The sequence below is a fragment of the Gavia stellata genome, chromosome Z, assembly GCF_030936135.1.
Source record: "Gavia stellata isolate bGavSte3 chromosome Z, bGavSte3.hap2, whole genome shotgun sequence".
NCBI lineage: Eukaryota > Metazoa > Chordata > Aves > Gaviiformes > Gaviidae > Gavia > Gavia stellata.
The window spans coordinates 87,762,126-87,779,195 of record NC_082637.1 but is presented as its reverse complement, the minus strand read 5'-3'; the positions used below and the strand labels follow the sequence as shown (position 1 = coordinate 87,779,195).

Here is a 17,070-nt window from a genome sequence, read left to right as displayed (position 1 = left end):
TTCACTCTTACTGAACTGGGCTTTCAGTGAAAAGATAGTAGGTTTCAGAATGTGCTTCTCTTCTAAGAAGATCTGAATACATCTACCCTTTTAAAAAACAAATTGTAATTCACACACTCAATAACTTGTCTATAATTTATTCTGGAAAGGTACGCAAAGAAGTGTTAGTATTTCCAAGAGTGCAGAGTACATCCCACAGTATATGACTGGAGCAGTAAGATAATTAGTACCACTGAACAGCTAAAAGAACTAGAGAAAAATGTAAAATCATGAAATACATCATTTAGGAGTACACATTATAAAACCATAAACCATGTAACTGTTTTATCTCCCTAGTTCTCCTATTCCCATATAGCATGTCAGTGAAGCAGCTAATGCTACAGATAGCACAGGTATTGATCCCAGTGGACTTCAAAGCTCTGAAGATCTTCTTAATGGCACAGGGCTTCCTTCTTATTCTCTGCCACTCATGACAGCAAAACACTTAACTCTGCAAGCTTTCAGAGGACCCAGAAGGATCTAATGGCTTTCATGAAATGCTGTATCTGCCCTGAAATTTCCCCATTATTGTCTGTACTCTCAGCTTTCCAAATCCTTATTTCCACAGATTAATGATACAAAAGAAGAGGTATCGAAGATCTGAGCTACACTGCTATTTACATCTTTCCTCTAGTCCAGGTTCAAGCCAAAGCTAAGATGCACAAACCAGCTGCAACCATACTGCTAACGGTAGCACAGCTTCCCTCTGCCTGGTAACTTCCGTTTTGAAATCCAGCTATTTTGCTTGACCACACAGCCTGAGGCTCTAGTACATTGAAAGAAACTGGGATAAGGAGTCACAAAGGAGAGAAGCAGAGTCAGGAATATCACTGATTGGACTGCCGGGAATTAAACAATTACATAAATTTATTATTACTTTAGTCCCTAACAACTTGTAAACTTTATGTCGTCTGCCAAAAAACCTGGCTCCTAATCTACATTAGATAAAGCTACTCAAGACATCCTACCAATTGTTTGAAAATTAGTTTAAAATTAAAATTAACACAGACTTTGAGTCCAATTGTGGTTTTGAGGTCTACGGAAGACACTGCTATTAGCGAGATAGTTTCTGAAAATGTTTCAGTAATACAGTTAAAACATCAGGAGCTTAGATCAAGCCTGAAAAACCTTTTGAAAGAAATGATTAATCATAGTTAAATCACAGCTAAAGTCTCAGTGAATGAGCTCCACCTTAGCATTAGATATTTAGTTTCTCTGCAAACGTTTCATTTCTCAGATTCCTAATGTATGCTGTTGTTACATTAACAATAAATAAAGCTGCTCATCTAGACAATTTTCTTTTAATCAAGTCTTTGTGCATCTGGTGTTTGCAACTCAAATTTATTTCAATTTTCTCATTCATATATGGACTATTAAAATCTTCACATTATTTCCTTTGGACATAATGGTTGCATTTATACTTTTGTAATGTTAATTATATGCAAACAGCACATCTAAAGAGCAATTATAAACTGTTTAATGGCAGTCAAAGAACAACTTCTCTGTCGCCTGGTTTTAAGACACGTGAAGATGACTCAGTATACTGTGCATGTACAAGCATGTTACTACTGGCCCTCATCTGGTCATCATAGCAGCATCCGCCTTTTTACACTGTGATTCAAACTTATCTCTCTTGAAAATTCTGGTACTAGAAGGAACGGCAACATCAATGCATTATTTGCAAAGTACACTGCAACAAAGCTGTTTTGTGAGGGTGTGAGGCCTTCTGCACTACATTCAAGATAAGGAGGAAGTGGAGAACAGGTTTTCAGCATATCTGTAAGGGGTAAGGAAGGATGACAGAAAACTGATGTGAGGAACTTTTTTCAGTATCAGGAGACACTTTTTGTAGGGCCTTAATATTCAGTCAGCTGTACAAAGCTGCACTGTCTCACATTCTGGATGATGAGGAACCAGCAGTTTCTTGTGAAGCATTGCTGGTACATCCATTAAAACTTTGAGCAGAAACAAATGCAAAATGAAGCTCCCCCGTCAACAAGTTCTGTTTTATATAGCATGATGTGGAAGAGAAGCTGAAAAAAGAGAAATGCGTATTTTAGGCGAAGATGATAGGTAAGAGAATACTTAGCTAAAGTTAAGCCTTCCTAGCAGATGCAAACTGAGATGACTGAATGTAGCTCTAACCTGTTAATATAGTTCATAGGTTTTATTTTACTTAACTAGTATTATTGGAAATGTTTATTGGAGCTGTTTTTAAAGGCCATAAATATACTGCCTATAAAAGTCCCACATCAGATGCAAAGGCTAGCTATGGATATTGCACAAAGCAATAAAAGATAGTGGCAGGTCATGCATAAGACAAGTATTAGTATTAGGCTAAAAATTTCCAAACAAAAAGTTGTATTAAGAATACAGAATAACAATTTCAGCTTACATATGTTAAAAAAGCTAAAGGTTTTTTCCCAGAAACTCAATACCTAAACATTAACTTTAAATTTAAATTCATATCTGTTCAGTAACAGAAACGCACACAGCATTTTGCCAATTAATGGTAGTGTTGGACAATGAGAAAGGCATTTTAGTGCTCATGCTTTAAAAATATTTTTCTCCTCCCTTCCTTATTGTGTCAATGGAAAGAAATCAACTAAAAAGAGATTTCTGTGAAGCTTGAGAGCTCATTTTGTCAGACTGGGACCTCATTTATGTATCAAGTAACTCTTCATGTAGTACAGCTCATGAAGATACCAAATCTTCAGCTACTGAGAAATACAGGAAGCTAATAGATATTCTTTGTTTCCCATTTTAACTTTTAAATAACACAAGTTGCTGTATAAAGTACAGTAACTCACAGCTACTATGTATAATGCTTTTTAAGTACTAAGAGGTAATGTTTCAACATATTTCAAGATTTATTCTTAGTATTATAGATAGACACTTTCAAAATTTTCCCTTTTCTATTTACTCTAAGAAATAACAAAGACTTACTAAAACCTGTTGCTGACCTGTACCTGATTTATGGAATATATTTGGCTCAATGGGAAGAAAAATGAGAAATTAACTAAATAGTACAAAAAAAGAGAAGTTAAGTCAAAGTAGTTATGAAAACAGAACTAGAAACCATAATGTATTCTACTTGCAATTTGTGCTTCAGTACACTCTGAAACCCGCATGATGGTGTTTAAGGCTTATGCTCTAAGAAAAACCACTGTTTCTTTCTACAGTGAGGTAACCTTTAGCTAAAGTCTGTGCCTACTAGCAAAAACAGGTGAGCACTCCAAAAAGCTGTGTATACTTCCTCTTTATTACTACTGCAGAAATACATTGCTTGAATAATTTAAGATGCTCTAAATCACATTAGGGCATCTTTGCTTCTTTTCTTCTAACATCAACAGGTAAAGTTCTCTTAATCAGCGTGATTATAGAGTTTTTTTTGTAATAAAATTTTTTTTGTACTGAAAGCACTGTAAGGACGAACAAAATTCCACAATATTCCAATGACGCTCTATAACTCTCAGTAACTTCATTAGAGGATTGGATAACAAATACTTAAAATTTTTCTTCGATAGCTAGTTTCACTATGAAAGTATGCTTGCCTGACTTCATAATAAAACTCTGTATATGCAACATGTCCCCTTTGTGAGAATCCTTACCTCTGGATAGGATTTATTCAGCTGGTCTTTTTGAGCACACCTGTGCTTAAAAGCCTGTAAAACAGGATAAAGTCAGCCTGCACAGTGGATACCAATAAACATATTCAATAAATACTGTTTAAACCTCCCAAAATGGCAACTTCTTTTAAACGCAGTTCAAGCAAAACATTCAACATAGCAATCTATTTATAGTTATCTTTTCAATATTTGGATGGCAAGATTATGAAATAGATTATTAGTGACCTAAAAGGAAAATAACATGGGCAATTTTTCTCCCCATTTTTCCTGTTACTTTCTGCTTCTTGTTTATGTGGTTGCTATGTAAGGACAGTTTTACTAGATTTGGTCTACTTAACCACATTAAAAAATACTAAATGTTTTCAGTTTTTCCACGGCAAAATGCAACCTTTGGATTCCTCTTGCAAGTTACCTGTAATGTGAAGATAGGGCAGTAGGTGCAAAAATGTATTACTATTATGCTGTATTTAGTTACGGCCTAGCATTACAATCTTACTTACACGTTACCAAAAAAGTCTTTTAGGAGAAACTGTCTTTAGGATTATGATTACTCCATCTGCACATAACTACATAATAGCTTGAGGGAAAGATAATCTGATAAGAAGTGTACTTGTTGTGCAGTATACATGAAAAGTCAAAGGCACATTTATTTTTTAAAGGTCTGGAGGGTGTAGTCTTGATAAAATGTCACTGATTAAAGATGTAGCATTTGAAGGTGTATAGATTTAAGCAGCATGAGTCTTCTATTTGTTAATCTCATATTTAAACATTGAGTACATCAAGGACTTAAAAATTCTAATTCTTTTGCTACTAAGAACTTGTATTAATACTCAGAGGACCTGATTTTGCAGGCACAAAATCATAATGCTTCATGTAAGCAAGCTCCTACAAAAATCTGCATCACTGCATCACTGTAACTTACAGAGATAATACATCCTAACTCACAAGTAATTGTTTTTTCTAGATATGAAATTATGTTTTAAATTACTAATGTAGCACATTTATCATTAGATATGTGACAACATTAAAACAAAGGAGTACATTTAGCTCTGTTTTTTACTTGTAATAAAAAACATCGATATGAATCAACAAAATACTTGCTCTAGATGTGGTTAGTTTTAAAAATGCATTAGTGTAATTCAGCTAGGTAACAGGAAAAGTCACAGAAGGACTGTAACGCAATGACAATTTGTTGAACAGTACTAGCTACTAGTGATCTCATATATTAGACCAAGATTTCAGGTAGTCCACCATGTCTTCCACACACCCGTGCCTAGCAATCACCACAACTAAATTATATTTTAGCTAATGATAGATGTAGTAAATATGGGATTATTAAACACTGCAGGTTCAAAGACATTATTACTATTTCAAAAGATGTTAAAATATCTACTTTATTAGCTCAGTACTATAATGAAAGATAAATGTAATAAAATACATTTTACATTTTCTGCTAAGAAAGCATTAACTGATTGTTACTTACCGCAGCAAAATACATATGTTTTATAACAGCATTTTTCATTTCAGCAAGCTGCATGTTAGACATGATTTGGTCCGTTTCTTGTGCAGCCACGAAATGATTCATTTGGATATCTTCAATATTTTTCATTTTATTCTGTGCAGAGCAAAAAAAATACCACTTTTTTTTAGTTTCAAAGCTAATGCTTTAAAACAGCTTTTACACGCTAATTTTTTCTATATATTCCATTGTAAACCCTTACGTGCATATGCATGCTTATGTAATTGTTCAAGGGTCTGCATCATGTGCCAGATAAACAGCTGGTGAATTGGAAACAAACCACTGATCTTGTAGGAAGCTATAGCATAGGAATTATCAATGCAGGCTTCCCCATAATTATTTTCCTAACTGACTTTGACTCTGACCCAATCCCTGTGGCTGAAACAAGAACTGTGTTTCCATAATGGATTCTCTCCTTGGACTTTTCAAAAACTAAAACCAAAGCCCACACCTTTTCAATTAGTCAAAAAATATAGTAAGGATTTTTAAGACATTTTTTCATCACTTTGACTATGACCATGCATTCATTTTATAAAGGCCACTACAACAAAATCTTTCCAGTTTTTGCCTGTAAGCCTGAACTAAACTAGTAATTTGAAATTTAAAAGTTCTTTTTTTTCTTTTTTAGTAATTTATTCTCTAAGTCCACCCATTGTTTCCAGCTATTTCTTCACCACAGGAATGAGGAAGCATTTCTCAAACTGGTTTCCATTCTGGAAAGACACTCAGCGAAGCCACAGGATAATTTTTGTTAGTAAAAAATAACTACAAAAAATTTAAAAAGTTATTTCAGGATATGAGAACAATATATTTCAGTAAGAGTTCCAATGTATGCTTTTAATGCGAGATACGCAGACTAAGAATAAAATACCATCTTTGTTGTAGGCAAATAAACATTTAACTACAAAACCAGCCTCTTCCTGCAGTGTGATGAGTTAAGAACGCAGATGCAGGTGAAGTGTTCCCCTTGGTGACAGTACTGACGGCCATTTTTTATTGGGAGGAGGTGTGGAAGGCTTTGGGTAGCTTGCCTTTTAATTCAAACACCTAAATCTGATGGGTGAATCAAGTACGGGAAAAACAGGAAATAACAGGAGGCAAAAAACCGCACTTGTGCATGCAATGATAAGATGCAAGCCATGAACAGTTTACATTTTCAAATTTTCAAGATAAAGTTTCAAACACTGCACATGTTTCACCCTGTTTTCAGATTTTCCCTTAAATGTATAATTCAAACCAAAAGTATTTGGCATGTGCTAAATATATTCCTAAACAAATACTGAGTCTGTTGCACATTACAGAAGAGTTAAGTATTTTTGGTAACTTGGAAAGAGCTCTAAATAGCTTTTGATGAGCCAGGGATAACTGAACTCTGATGCATTAACTAGTCTTTACTTCTGGTGGCACTTTCTGCACATTGTTTTCAACATGCTTGTAAAAATACTTATATTCAAACAATTTATAGTACCATCTTGGCAAAATTTTATTAATTCCAGCATGCATCCAAAAAAGCATTTAAAGTCTCTGTTTAAATTTAAGTATGACTAGCTCCCTAAAATCATGCATGTGTTTTAACATCTTGAACCAGTAAATTTGACACCTTGTAGGATCAAATCATTAATGACAATCCCACAGAGTACTTTAACACTAGAGTTAGAAGGTTGAGATTATAAGAACAGATACTGAAATATAAAAATGAAGCAAAGACTTGGCTCAAAAAAAAAAAAATCACGGCATAGTCTGAACTACAGTGCAGTTGCACTGAAAAAAAGAATATAATACTGTTTTACTGAATTCAGCATCTGGACATATATGTGGGTGTTTAGGGGAGGAAGGGGGGTATTTATTTTTGCTAGAAGTAGCAGTCAAATAGCAGGACTATGAATTTACAAAGTTGGAACGTTCTAATGAATTATGTGCCAAGTACTTCTGGGAGGGAGAGAAAAGAGCATGTCCATAACATTCTTTGATAAAGCCTAATACATTTGGACAAGTATTGTGATTCGATTGCCTATGTTTTATTCTTTTCCTTTTAAGAGACTAGGAGTCTTGGCAGTTTTCTGAGTTCTTTAGATGCATTTAAATAGAAAGCTAATGCTCTCTTGGCCTCTGAGGTGAGTTACTTTAATGAAATCTAAAAAAAAAAGATACGTGCGAGTTAATGGACTGGTTAAGATGGAAACCTGTTACTACACCTGGGAGGAATTCAGGGTGCATAGTAAGAAACACTTTATTCTCATAGAGATCAATAAAAGGTGAGGTAGCCATAAAAACTTGACACTCATTCCTCTATTAAATGTAAATGTCTATCTTAGCTGAAAGGTGTAATAGAGAACAGTTTCCCAGAACAAGTTTTATTAAGAAAGTAAGCACTAGATTGAGATCCCAAGTGAATGTGTGTTTTATTCAGGGTGTAAACATTAAGACCTTTCAACCCTCTTCTCACTCTTTTCTAACACCTTTACTGCTCATTAAAACAGAAAGAGCAAAGCATATGCTTTGATCTGAAGAATCCAAAGGATTTTCAAATGAAGTAGGTTATTCCTCAGAACAAACACAGTTTCTGCTCCTACTTGCTTGCAAAGCTAGTATTTTCAATTAGCACTTGACTAAAATCTTTCTACAGTCTGAGGAACTACCAGGCTAATTCTGAGGCCTTTGAGTAGTTCCAGGTCAAAATGCTAAGAAGTTCTCAATAGTGCATCTGAGTCAACGGTGAATAGTGCATCTGGTAGGCAAAGAACTATGAATCATGAGGCATTTCTCTCTAAGAAAATAATAATAAAAAAAATTCTAGTTCTAGTGAATGCCTCACATACAAGAAAATTCACTGAGCAGTGACACCCCCTCATAGTTCAGATGGAAAGATGAAAGAGAAACAAGATGCTTTTCTTGCTCTGACTTCCCTATTGCATAGCTGTAAATTTAACTCCTGATCCAATTTTGGAGCTAAATGGTAAACCTAACACTCTGAAACATTTGATACTGCACTGGATGCCTCATGTGGCTTAGCCATTCCAACAAAAAACTCCATCTCTCTAGAATGGTAACTTTCAGCATGGCTCGTCTCTTCAAATAAGGTCCATCCAGGTCCTCATGTCTTAGTGGATCTGATGCTGTACTGTCTCGTATTATAGTTAACACAAGAAAGCTATTACAGGGACTTTGGAGAATCCTCTTCTACCAACCAAGAAATACAGAGCTTGCATTCTCAAGAATTTAACACTTCTGACTAGTAAAAGAGAAAGACGTTTTGTCATGAGTGGCAACAGGTTTTCTAACATGGAAAGAGACAAAGATGAATCCAGTCTTTGCACATGTAAGCATCATATGATTTGATCTGTAAGGACTCATTAACATTTTCTGAAACACAATTACGTCCCTTCTGACTCTATGGATGAGAGTTCTGCAAATGGAGAAGCGTTACAGTATATAAACTGTTGGTATATGAGACAGTCTTAACAAGTCTTCTTGGCATGCTAATCACTCTCATAGGGTTGCTGGTTGTTTTTACAATCCTTTAGTTTAAATTAGTTTTATTCAGTTTTGTCTACAAGTATGGAATGATCTTTCTACAGTAATGGAGAGTCAAAGGTATGCTCAGATAGCAGTTCATACAACTATTTTAGGAAATTGTAATTCTTGCAGCATCAAGCTCAGTGCATTGATTGAAAAGGGAATATAGGTGACTAGCTTACATCAGATTTCCAGGACAGATACAGGCTGAGTCAATTTCCTCTGCCTAGTATACAGTCACCTTAACAAAATTCACATTGCAACCACTGGTTCTTCCCATCCATGAAGGATGGCTAGCAAACTGATTTTGAATTAAGAATCTGAATTTTAACAAAATAGACTATGGTAAAATAGTCTGTAGATTATCTATAACATTATGAAAAAGAGGTAGAACAATTAAGGTCAGTTGACAAAAGAAGTTATTACATTGACCTTGAAGCATGAAGATACCATTACAATACAGCTTAATGGTGTGTGTCAAACCCAGTAAAAATATATGTACGTCCACATACATAGGTAGACAGATATATAGGTACATACACCCATTTTAAATCCTTACCACATAAAGACAATATAAATGAAAAATAGTATTTTTGTCTTGGTATTTTGTGAATAACTGTTTCATTGATGGTCACCTACACTGGAACTTCCTCCTGAAGTCTAATCAATTTTTCCAGTAGTAGTAGTACAAAGCAGGAGCCAAGGAAGAAGATGAAGAGGAAGAAAATGAAGAGGAAGAAAAAATAATGTACGCTTCCTTGGTGTTATTTCTTCTGGTCTGAAACAAAACACTGCCTTTGTAAAGACAATTTTTCTATTACAGAATCACAGAATGGTTGAAGTCACAGAATCACAACAGTTGGAAAAGACCTGTAAGATCACCAAGTCCAACCATCAACCAACACCACCATGCCAATTAAACCATGTCCCACAATGCCACGTCCACACGTTCCTTGAACACCTAGTGGGAAGGGATCTCTGGAAGACATCTGGGCCAAACCCCCAGACCAAGTAGGGCCACCGAAAGCCAGCTGCCCAGCACCATGCCCAGATGGCTTCTGAGTATCTTCAAGGACGGAGACTACATAGCCTCTTCAGGCAACCTGTTCCAGTGTTCCACCACCCTCACAGTAACAAAAAAAAACGTGTTTCCTGACTTTCAGACAGAACCTCCTGTGTTTCAGTTTTTGCCCATTGCCTCTTGCCCAGTCACAGGGCACCACTGAAAACAGACTGGCTCTGTCTTCTTTGCACCCTCCCTTCAGGTATTTATACACATTCATGAGCCTTCTCTTCTCTTGGATAAACAGTCCCAGAATCAGAAAGTTGTATTACCTTCAATCGAATTACAAACCATTTAGGCTGATCATATTCCCCTCTATTATTAATGCCGCATTATTTACAGTAATCAGTAAACCTGACATAAATTGCTAACAATGACAAACTAGTATTAGATATGTTTTTTAATTTACTTACCTCAAAAAGGTAATCTCCCAGATATTGCAAAGGGTAGTATCGAGCTTCAGAGAGACATTTTTTGTTTTGCATAGGAACAATTTTATTGATGATGAATACATGAGTTATATTGCGCTCTGCATTTTGAGATGAACATATGGTTGCCTTTCCAGCCTGAAGAACTCTAAATAAACATATTTGGAAAGATGTATTTACTGCATTATATTAATACTGCCTAAAGGTACATTATCATTCACAAACTACAAGCATGCAAGTGCAAAAAAATAAGCGTTCTGGATGTTTGACACTGCCCAACCTTCATTAGGAGGATAAAAGGGTGCTTAATAGCCTTCAGAAAAGGAAAGAACCCACTTAACAAGACACCCTTCTCTTCACAACTTAACACTATTAATTAAAATCAATGTACACCTCCTACGTATCTGATAGAAAGCTTTACCTGTGCATTTTTTTCAAAGATCAAATTTGGTGACAGCAGCTATAATTTACTGCATTATGTCTCCCACAATGACGATGGGCTTTCAATTAAGTTTGACAATAAACTAAGTGGTTTACCAAAAATGGAACACCGCTTTTCTGAACTGTAACATGATACTTTCATAATGCAAATACACTTTTTGACTTCATTTTGGAGTCATTTACAGCATTTGGTGCTGTCCAATATCATACACAGAAAACATATTTGTTTGTCTTTGGGACACCATTACATGTAAGATTTTCCCCAGGGGCAATTTCCTGACTTGTACTGGTGCGACTCCACCTACCTTTTAGAAAACATACCAGACAAAAAAAAAAAATGGTGGAAGAAATAAGGTCTCTTGACATGCTGAACATATGTTTTATTTTTCATAGTCCAGATATGTAAAAAGAAAATTATGCTGGTCTTACACACTTACCCATCCAACAGCTAGGCAGTAAAGGCAGGAAAAGCATAGAAGAGGGAAAAAAGGCACAGTGTTGTAAATATTAGAGAAAAAACGAACTTTCCCCAAAGCTACAGTGATGTTTATGACTGAAGACAGTACTTGCTGGAAACAAAAAATATCTACCTTTCGGTGTTTTCTGACTAGCTAAAAGGATCCCCATGTCGGTGTATGGGAAACAGTCTGGAAAAAGAGATTCCTTCCAGAAAACTACCTGTTCACCTGTCTTGCTGATGTAGTTCCTGTTAAAGGTTATTTCTATTGCAAATAGAGTTGTGCAAGGCAGTATTTCAATAGTGTTATCATGAAGATCTGCATAGACGGTTTTTAGGGAGAAAGAAACATTATTTTTCATAAGCGTAGCAGGATGAGTGCATCTTTTTGCAAGACAGCACATGGTAAATTCTTCCGCTCAACCAAGAAAATAGCATACTTAATGTCTCCAGTTGGCAAAATCAAAACACGGTAACTTCAGCTGCACCTCACTTTGTCTTTAGGAACTGCAGACAGACAGGCATTCTGCGATGCAGCATGCAGCCCTGTACCATCACCAACCAGACAAACTGCTCTTGCCTTCTTGCCTGTGCATCTGTGGCATGCCCAGACCTGAGAAGCACTCCTAACTAACTGGGGTATCAACAGAGAAGGAGAGTAGGACAGTATCTGCTCTTGCGATGAACGTAAAGCTCTAAAACAGCATCAGGGGATGTTTGCTTTCACTGTACCAGAAGCAAACATTAACTAATATGGTGGTTTGCGATTCAATGTAGTATTTAAACCACAGATTCCAAATGTGTGAGAACAGCACGAGGGGAAAAAAAAAAAAAACGTAGTGCCAGAATTCTTGCACTTCAGTTGTTTTCCTTTTCTCTGCTTTTCCTTTATACTTCTGTCCTTTCCCTTCTGAACTAGCTGTATTTACATCATATCAAAAACATCTGTTACAGTACAAATTAGGTCTTCAGAACTACAAGAAGCTGTTGCACAGATGTGACACAAAAACCGATCAGGTCAGTTGCAGTGTGGCCCAGATCCATAAGACACAGTTCACAGCTGGCTCAGGCCATCCCCCCCAGGTGAAATAATGTACCCTGTTCCAGCTACCATTTGAATGTAACATCCACACAAAATAAACCCTTAGTCATAAAAAATGTAAGCCTATGTATCTTGCCTCATGAAGAAAGTTTCTGTAAGCAGCTTACTTAACACGCAAACATATGAGAATGTATGTTATTTTTGACACTATACTAAAAGAAAGCAAGAAAAGCAATGATGTTAAAGACTTAAAAGTCATTTTATTATAAAAAATTATGGAGGTATATTAATGAAAATAATTCAGAGTTTGAAGAGCTGGAGGTTGTTATGGACCAAATTAACTGGGATGGAAGAACAAAAATGTGTTCAACCATACAATAAGTGCTCCATCGTTCATTATTTAAGCTTTAAGACATATCCTCCTACCTTCTAATAGACGCCATTCGTTTATCACCTTCCTTAACAGGGAGGACAACTTTCCATCTGTGGAAGGCCCCTGGAGCACTAGAGCGTGTCAGTTCTTCGCGCCATCTTTTAGGTGCAGATTGCATTTGAGGTGAATAATGGGTGTCTTTTTCAATTTCATATCCCCATTCGTACGTTGTTTCATCAAGCCATCTGCCGCTTTCGGCACTATTAATTACGTACTCCTCAGTTAGTATCCACTTTCCTAAAAAGCAAATGAACTGTCAACCACAAAAGATTTTTTGTGCAGACAAATGGCAATCAACTGAATATCTAATACAAAATTAACTTCAACCTTTCTTGTGCAAGTAAAAGCTGGAATTATAAGTACCATTTTAAAAACTTCTTCCTACTACAAGAGTTCTCCTCTTTACACTTCAAAATCAGAAATCTCACGATGCCCCTGAAAATTATCATTTTGTGTTCTTTTAACGACAAAGCACCTTTTTACCATCCCTAGATAAAATACTTGTCTATCTTCTCAGAAATCTGCAAATGGAATTTTTCAGCTTCCCAGATTTTGTTCTTAAGAATTCCACAGAACCTTGCTTAACCCTTTATTTTTAGTATCATTTGACACTTTGTGTCAATGTACTAAAACATAGTAAAATGAAGAAATACTTTACCACCAATCATTAAAAAGAGAAACGGAGGTTTTAGCATGCAAGCCCTTTCTTTTATATATTTTTAATATTACTTGCACTGTGAGTGTAGTGAATACCAATATTAAGGGGATACCGTTTTAGACTTTTGTCTTTCCCCTTTCTTCTTTTCACATCCTTTTCTCTCATCCCTTGGCTCCACCTCCTCCGCCTCTCCTCTTTTATCTTCCGCATGTATGCTTTTGATACTGTATGTAATGATCTTCCCCTTTTTCTCTGTCTCTCTCTTCTTACAGGTTCAGGTCAAGAGCCGTGGTTAGTACCCTGCTCCTGTATTGAAACACTACCTACAGAAGATACTGTAAGAGAAATTGACTTGAATTGTGTGAACCTAATTGGTTTCACAGAACAGCAGGGTTGACTGGCAAAATGTCTCAGTGCAGGAGCACAGATGGTACTTCTACATAACCTAGCATAGGTACCAGTAGGCTTATGACTGGAAAAGGTATGCTGTGCACAACCTGTATGTTAAAATCACTTTCATTTCAAAGTTTCCATCTCAAAACTTCTGTCAGCTAGGAAGTCCATGAAGACTGGCATCCTTGTTACTACTTCTGTTACCTCTGGGGAGTTCTAAATGGGTTTAAACATAATCTTTCACATTTACTTGGGAGAAACTGCAGTAGGAATGAACACACTCTCTCCGCCACCAAGTGCAAGAGCAATGATTATGCAAAAACAGCACCTCTTCCAGGATTAAAAAGTACTAGATGGCATTGGAGAAGATTTGCAAGTATAGAAACACGACAAGAGTTTTGCATTGCCATGTGGACACTACATATATCATGTCCCTCAGTTCAAGAAAACATCTCCAGATGTTTTAAATTCCAAAAAATAAGGAAACGTCAACTCAAAAGTTTATAATAGTTAAAAAGAAGTGCTATGCTACAAATCTGTCTGCATTTTAATATTGTTTCCCTCACGGAAACTTTGTTCTATTTCTTTTTGATTAGAGTACGATCAGAATTTTACATTAGTACAAGGACTTATTTGTGTGTGTGTGTATATATATATACACACACCCCTACGTTCTAGCAGCGATAGATGCTTGAAAATGCCTGCTAATACAGTATGTAAGTACAAATACGAAATCAAGAAATTTACTTGTATCTTTAAACCCAAATCTATGTTTAGTTATTTCTGTCTGTTATCTCTTAAATTTAAGATTATCCATACTAAAAATTGCTTTAATGCTTTGGTATAATATGATATAGGGAAAATAAAGATCACATTTCACCAGTTAACAGATCGGTATTGTAAAATCTTGTAACTCTGCAAGATTTTCCAAGCTCATCATAAAATACTTTCAGGTAATCTCTCTATAAAAGAAATCTTAAAATACAGAATTCTCATTCTAAGAGAATTTTAGTTGCTTATGTATGGGATTCCAGCATCAGGCCTTAAGTAAAAGAAAAGCAAGAGGGAAGACCAGAGGCTTGTTGTCCAAATGGCAAAAGCCTGGAATTTCCTCTCGCTGCATAAACAGAACTTACAGACAGTGACGTTTACCAGTGAATGTTGTGTGTGAATTTGTGTCAAAAATCCATGCTAATGACAGGTGTCCGTACTCTCTCTGCCCCCTTTTCAAGCAAGCCATTTTTAAGAGCCCATATCATTTGGGTATGGCTTCATGATCTAATTAATATATAACAGAGCTTTCTGTTTGGGAACAGGTGCAGGTCAAATAAAGGAAGATGGCAGGAATATCACTTAGGAAAAAATCCAAACCAAAAAGAAGTAAATCTGAACTTGAACATAATACTATGTTAAAAATCAAGGTTGATGGAAAAGAAGAGTCAGATTCGCAAGACAAGTCATTCACAAAATGAAAACAGGTAACTAGAAACCTTTTCAGGGTCCTTTCCAGTCCTATGCTATGATCCTATGAAATTTTACAGCAGATCTTTTACTCACCAGCAGCACAGGCAGCTAAGAACTTTTCACTCTTGCACAGCTTTTTTGCTATCAGATGTGTACAATTTCTGTATTTCTAGTAAAACAAAAACAAAACACACTTGCGTCACCGGAAACAGTTCAACTTCCCTTGGCTATTTATACACAACCCTAAAGTACTGCACAGTTTTTTATTTTAAGGCTTGCGTTTTTTCTTTCTGCTCTAACCATCAGGTACTTTAGTGAACGATACCTTGTTATCTAAAAAAACACAGTCCAGTCTGAACAGCCATTCCAGCAGTGCCTTCTTCTCTCGTTTTTTAAATCCAGTTAATTGGATTATCGGTTTCTGGCTGCCACTTGCCATCTGTTAGAAGAAAAACAAACGAAAAGGAAACCTTAACACACAAAACATACATCACAAAACGTTGCCTGCGTGACCTCACTAGTACTTCCTACTTGTTTTCCGATAAAGGGGGAAAAACACACCGCGAGGAATCAACAGTACCCGGCGGCGGTACGGCACGTTTGAAGCCGTCGCTGCCTGCCGCAGCCAGGACAGCCGAAAGGCGGCAGCGGGGTAGGCCAGGGAGCCCCAAACTGCGGCCTGCAAGGGGCCGAGCCCCCCCGGGGCCGGCACCGCGCAACCCACGCACCGGGGGGCGGGAGGCTCCGCCGTTCAAGCCTCTGCCCCGCTGCTGAGCGGGCACCGGCGGGCGCGGGGGGCCTCCCGCCGCCCCCCTCAGGGGAGGCCCCGCAGGAACGCGACGCAGAGGCGCGGCGGGCTCGCCGGCGGTCCCGGGCGGGAGCTGCGGGAAGCGAACCGCCTCCCCGCCTGCGGCGGGGGGACCCCGCCGGCCCTCACGTACACCCGCCATGGGGGCGACGTGGCGGAGGGCTTCTCGCTTCCCGCCGCTCGGGCCGGGCCGCGCCGCGCCGGGCGCTGCGCCCCGCGCCCGACCCCCGCCGCGTTCCCGCCTTCCCCCCGCCCCGCCCCCGGATGTGGCGGCGCGGCCGTTCCGGGCCGTTGTCACTGACGCTCCGCGGTCGCCGGGGCTGTCGGCGCGGAGCGGCGGGGGGAGCCCGGCCGGGTAAGTGGCCCCGGCGGGGCTGCACTTCCCCTCCCCTTACCGTGCGGCCGGGCCTCGGCGCCGAGCGGGAGAGGGCTGGGGGCCGCCGCGGCTCCCTGCGGCCGCCTCCTCGTCTCCGCGGGGCGGCCGCGGCACAGCCGGCTCTCGCGCAGCCGCGAGGCTCCCCGAGCGGCGGCGGCGCCTGGCGGCCGAGTGGCGGGTGGGCCCCCGCCCCCGCGGCGGGAGGGCGGCGCCGGCGCCCCTCTGAGGCGGCCCCGCCGGAGCGGCGCCGCTGGTCCGGCTTCGCGCCTGGGCGCGGGGCGGGAAGGGGAGGGCGTCCCTCAGGCCGAGGGGACGCGGTCCCCGGCGCTGGGGTGGGGCGGGGGGCGGGCTGGGGGCGTGTGGCGGAGGGCGGACAGGGAAACAGGCCGGGGCGGCCTCCGAGTCTCTGAAAATCACCGTTTCTGTTGCTCAGCAGAGTTAAACAAGAGTGGGAAGCGGTCTGGTAGGGATGTGCGCTGGAAGACGGAAGAGACCTCGCTGAGTAGAGGAAGCTAACGGAGGAGCCAGGTGGAGTTCGGTCTAGATGCAGGTGGAAGTGTCTCCCCCCTGGAACAGGCTGGCTGTGAGAGCCAGGAGAGGGACCGGGGGGTTCCGATCCTCGGCGCCCCTTTCTCTGTACCTCAGGGAAACTTCCAAAGTGCATTGTGCCGCATGGCGGCCCATCCTCAGGGAAGGTGACCGGGTACTGCTACACCAGATAGTCGAGCCACGTATTTCGGTGGAGGGATTCCTGCCCCACTGATGGAGTCGGTGCTGACTCTTCGCTGGGGAAGTCAGTGTTCG

General features: G+C 39.3%; 1 protein-coding gene across 1 annotated transcript in view; it reads right to left on the bottom strand.

The window, feature by feature from the left end:
- SLF1 (SMC5-SMC6 complex localization factor 1) overlaps positions 1 to 15,521 on the bottom strand; it is a 34,256-nt gene extending 18,735 nt beyond the window's left edge. The window contains exons 1-6 of the mRNA XM_059833597.1: positions 15,408 to 15,521; positions 15,176 to 15,251; positions 12,561 to 12,804; positions 10,180 to 10,342; positions 5,152 to 5,283; positions 3,651 to 3,704 (exon numbers count right to left, since the gene is read on the bottom strand). Of these exons, the coding sequence (XP_059689580.1) occupies positions 3,651 to 3,704; positions 5,152 to 5,283; positions 10,180 to 10,342; positions 12,561 to 12,804; positions 15,176 to 15,251; positions 15,408 to 15,521 (783 nt within the window). The remainder of the gene's footprint in view (positions 1 to 3,650; positions 3,705 to 5,151; positions 5,284 to 10,179; positions 10,343 to 12,560; positions 12,805 to 15,175; positions 15,252 to 15,407) is intronic.
- Between the last annotated feature and the right edge of the window lie 1,549 nt (positions 15,522 to 17,070).